This window comes from Aplysia californica, unplaced genomic scaffold, assembly GCF_000002075.1.
Source record: "Aplysia californica isolate F4 #8 unplaced genomic scaffold, AplCal3.0 scaffold00564, whole genome shotgun sequence".
NCBI classification, from domain to species: domain Eukaryota; kingdom Metazoa; phylum Mollusca; class Gastropoda; order Aplysiida; family Aplysiidae; genus Aplysia; species Aplysia californica.
Genome location: NW_004797834.1, coordinates 86,038 through 89,532, shown reverse-complemented (window position 1 = coordinate 89,532; position 3,495 = coordinate 86,038). Strand labels below are relative to the sequence as shown.

The window sequence follows — 3,495 nt, the reverse complement described above, 5'->3', positions numbered from 1 at the left end:
AGAGAGAGAGAGAGAGAGAGAGAGAGAGAGAGAGATTTGGGGAAATTAACAGATGCGTTACCGAATCAAGCTACTGTCCATTTAGCACGATGAAACAACACCAGCTGTTTCCTACGTTGACAGCCACAGCTTCGCAGTTATCTTTCCTGACCTTTGCACAGCAGATTGGCCAGTATGTTTTTAAAACTCGTTCCGACCTTTGTCACCTTGAGGTGTCAAGGAGAAAAGCAAACAGCTTTCCTTTATTTGATGCATTACCTGTTGAATTTTTACTTTGCTAATGACTAATGTTTCTCAGACTTAGTCTATCTATTTATTTAATTGGGCCTGCCTCCAAGTTTTCAGCAACGAGGATACCACTTCATAATAATCCAGTTCCAGGTTTTTTTCTCTGAGAAATGAACCGACCTTGCCCTCGTCCCTTAAAAGAAGGTGTTTTTACGTCTACATCGATTCAATTTAGAACAAATAAACCTCGTTTTTATTACCCTGCCTTATGTCAGGGCCATCCAGGGCTGAGAGGGATGCAACCAACGGAAAGAAAGAAGTATTTGATAAAAATTCTCCCCAAACGAGCATCGAACTTGGGTCTTCTGCTTGCAAAAACCCAACAAATTACACAAACAGAAAAGGCAGAGGAATGGTACGGAAGTAAGGCTAATCTGGAACGTCCATTTACATCAATCAAACTATAATAATATGGCAGGAACGGAACCTCAGGTTAGATCTAAACCTCCAGCTGTTACATCCAGCCATCGACAAGGAAAATGTTATGAAGTAGAGAAAACGTAAATCTTTAAAAGGATGGAATCTTCACTTACATCCAACCTTCTTCTTCTTTAAAAAAAAAAAAAACGAAAAAAAAAAAAAAAAAAAACCCGGAACCTACCTTTACATCCAACCACCCAACAAGAACCGAATAGAGGAGAATGTTAAACGAAGTAAACTGGCGTCTTTGGTGTAGCAGTTAAGTACTTTGTCATCGCACACAGGGGACCCGTGTTTGATTTTCGAGTGTGATTACTTTTTATTGAGTATCTCGGTCTTTCTGCTGGGGTGTTGCATCCCTCTCAGCTGGGGTTTGTCGTGACCGACAGGGTCAAAGCCTGCATCCAAAATGAACTGAAAAGTGTTGGTGAAGGATATATTGTTTGTTTGTTTGTTTGTTTGTTTGTTTGTTTGTTTGTTTGTTTGTTTGTTTGAGTAAAGAGAAGCATGCAAACACTTTAATAGTCATTTGGTGATGGAAAAAAGTAAGATAGACAGACAGAAACATCAAAGAGGGGAGTAAAGAAGAAGGACTTATCAGTGGCGCCCACCAACCGCCCGTTTAGGGAGGGGTGTAGTTTAGTTTTAGTAAGAGTTTTACGGCACTTGAAACACAATAAGGTCTTATAAGTGCCGAAGATTATAAGTGTTACAAGAGAGTAACAAACACAAAAAAGAGGAGAAATAAGGACGAAAGATGTTTGATAGGAAAGAAGGAGCAAACCACACCAGAGCACCCACCAACGACCCACGGGGCCGGGGGGGGGGGGTAAAAACACCAACATGCAGATGAGCAATAATTTTATAGCATAAACTTATTTTTTTCAGCCTGGCGAGAAGTTCAGCCCAAGTCCATGCGAGTTCTGCCACTGCCAGGACAATGGTCAAGCTATGTGCGCCATCCAGGACTGTGCCTTCCCGCCATGTGTAGACGCCGTGTTTAAACCTGACCAATGTTGTCCTGTTTGCCCGAACGGTGAGCGATTTTTTATTAGTTTTTTTTTCTTCTTTTTTAAAAATTTGGAAGAGATATCTTTTAGCTTTAGTTTTAGAGTACTTAACAGTTTTATGGAGTGCGGGCGGGTGTAGTCAGTCACCCACAGAGATATCTTTGGTGTTGATATATCAGACGTTAAGACTTGGAATATCAATGTTGTTGGTGTTTGTAGTATTAGAGAGAATGAGAAGAAGGAGACAGAGGAAAGGAGAGTTTTGTTTTTACTTCGTTGAACACATTGATGTGTCACATCTTATTTGTGTGTGTTTTTCTTGGGGCCACCCTTTTTCAAGAACACAGATGGTGTGTAAAATATGTTTATCTTTTATTTTAAAGCTTAATACTAAAACCTGGTCGCATGTGCTATCTAAAAAATTAGCGTTTTGGTATACAACATAAAAAAGCTCATTGTTTATAATGAGTCCCCCCCCCCCTCTTTCCCCCTTTTCCCCTTTTCCTCTTTTCCCCACATCCTGGAAGTAGAAGTTAAACTAAGACCACCGTTCCAAAAGCCCCCAAAGAAACAATCAATAATTACTAGTAACAAAAATAACATCCCTCCCAACATTTTCAAAGCAAAACTAGAACCCCCTCCCCTTTTCTCCAACCACTCCCCTCCTCCCAAAACAAAATTAATAACACAAATATTAGACAACAAACAAACAAAATTCAACAACCCCCACCTCCACCCCGAAAAACAAGAAAAAAAGAAAGAAATACCACAAGGAACTAAAAGAATAAAAAATTGCAAGCAAAAACTAATAAGAAAGAAGGGGGGGGGGGGAGTTAGTTTTCAAACCCTAGCATAATTCTCCGACACTACCCACCATTCAATAAATAAAATTGCTTTTTATGAATAACTTTCATTTTCCCAAGAGTTGGACATATGAGATTTGTTAAAACTAATATATAAACTCTGATGGCCTTTACCTGTAATATTTTCCCAAGGGGAAAGGAACTTGGCCCGGGGACGATTTACCTTTTTCTGCTTCACTAGTGGCAACCAAAAATTATCTTACTTACAGCACAGTCCCATTTCCTGACAGTCAGACAGTAGACATAATCAGCGTTGTCCCATAATCTAAATTATTGTCGTCCGTATATTATTCTAACCATCTTGATTATTATTCGTTTATCCTAATTTCAAGTCAGGCTCATGAAAAATTAATATACAGTAATTCAGCTAATATTTCAAACTAAGCAACAAAGACAGAGAAAAGCATGAGTATGTGTGGCCGCATGCAAACCTCTTTTTTAACCCGCTCAGACACAAAAAAAAACCCTGTTCAGTGTCAATATTTGGAACAAACTAGGAAATTGTAATAAAAGTTATTCCCACAAGGATGTTTTATGTCCAAGATGGACAGCCCGCATACAGAGGGCCCTTCATCTAGCAGATTGTGAACCGATCCTTTATTGTCTTCACTCAGGCCCCAACTGCAGATCTTCTGACGGAACCCTCATGCATGTTGGCGAGACAGTGACCACCGCTAACGGAGATGTGTGCTACTGCCCGACCAGTCCCAACATGCACTGGGGTCCTCAGACAGCTGTGTGCAAAAGACCTCCTCCCACTACGATAGCAGCATCCTAAAGTGGGGTTCACATTTATCCTACTGGTCAGATTTGCATGATCGAATCGACTAAGAAAATCGGAGGAGCGAAAACACCTTATGTGTATGTAAAAAATGTCAGCAAGAATAACAGTTGATTTTTTTCTATACGTAGAA

The 3,495-nt window shown here is 40.0% G+C and overlaps 1 protein-coding gene across 1 annotated transcript in view; it reads left to right on the top strand.

Annotated features, from left to right (window-relative positions):
• Nucleotides 1-3,495, top strand: part of LOC101860997 (von Willebrand factor C domain-containing protein 2-like) — a 5,676-nt gene extending 2,181 nt beyond the window's left edge. Inside the window, exons 2-3 of the mRNA XM_005106932.3 lie at nucleotides 1,597-1,744; nucleotides 3,196-3,495. Of these exons, the coding sequence (XP_005106989.1) occupies nucleotides 1,597-1,744; nucleotides 3,196-3,359 (312 nt within the window). The 3' untranslated portion in view covers nucleotides 3,360-3,495. The remainder of the gene's footprint in view (nucleotides 1-1,596; nucleotides 1,745-3,195) is intronic.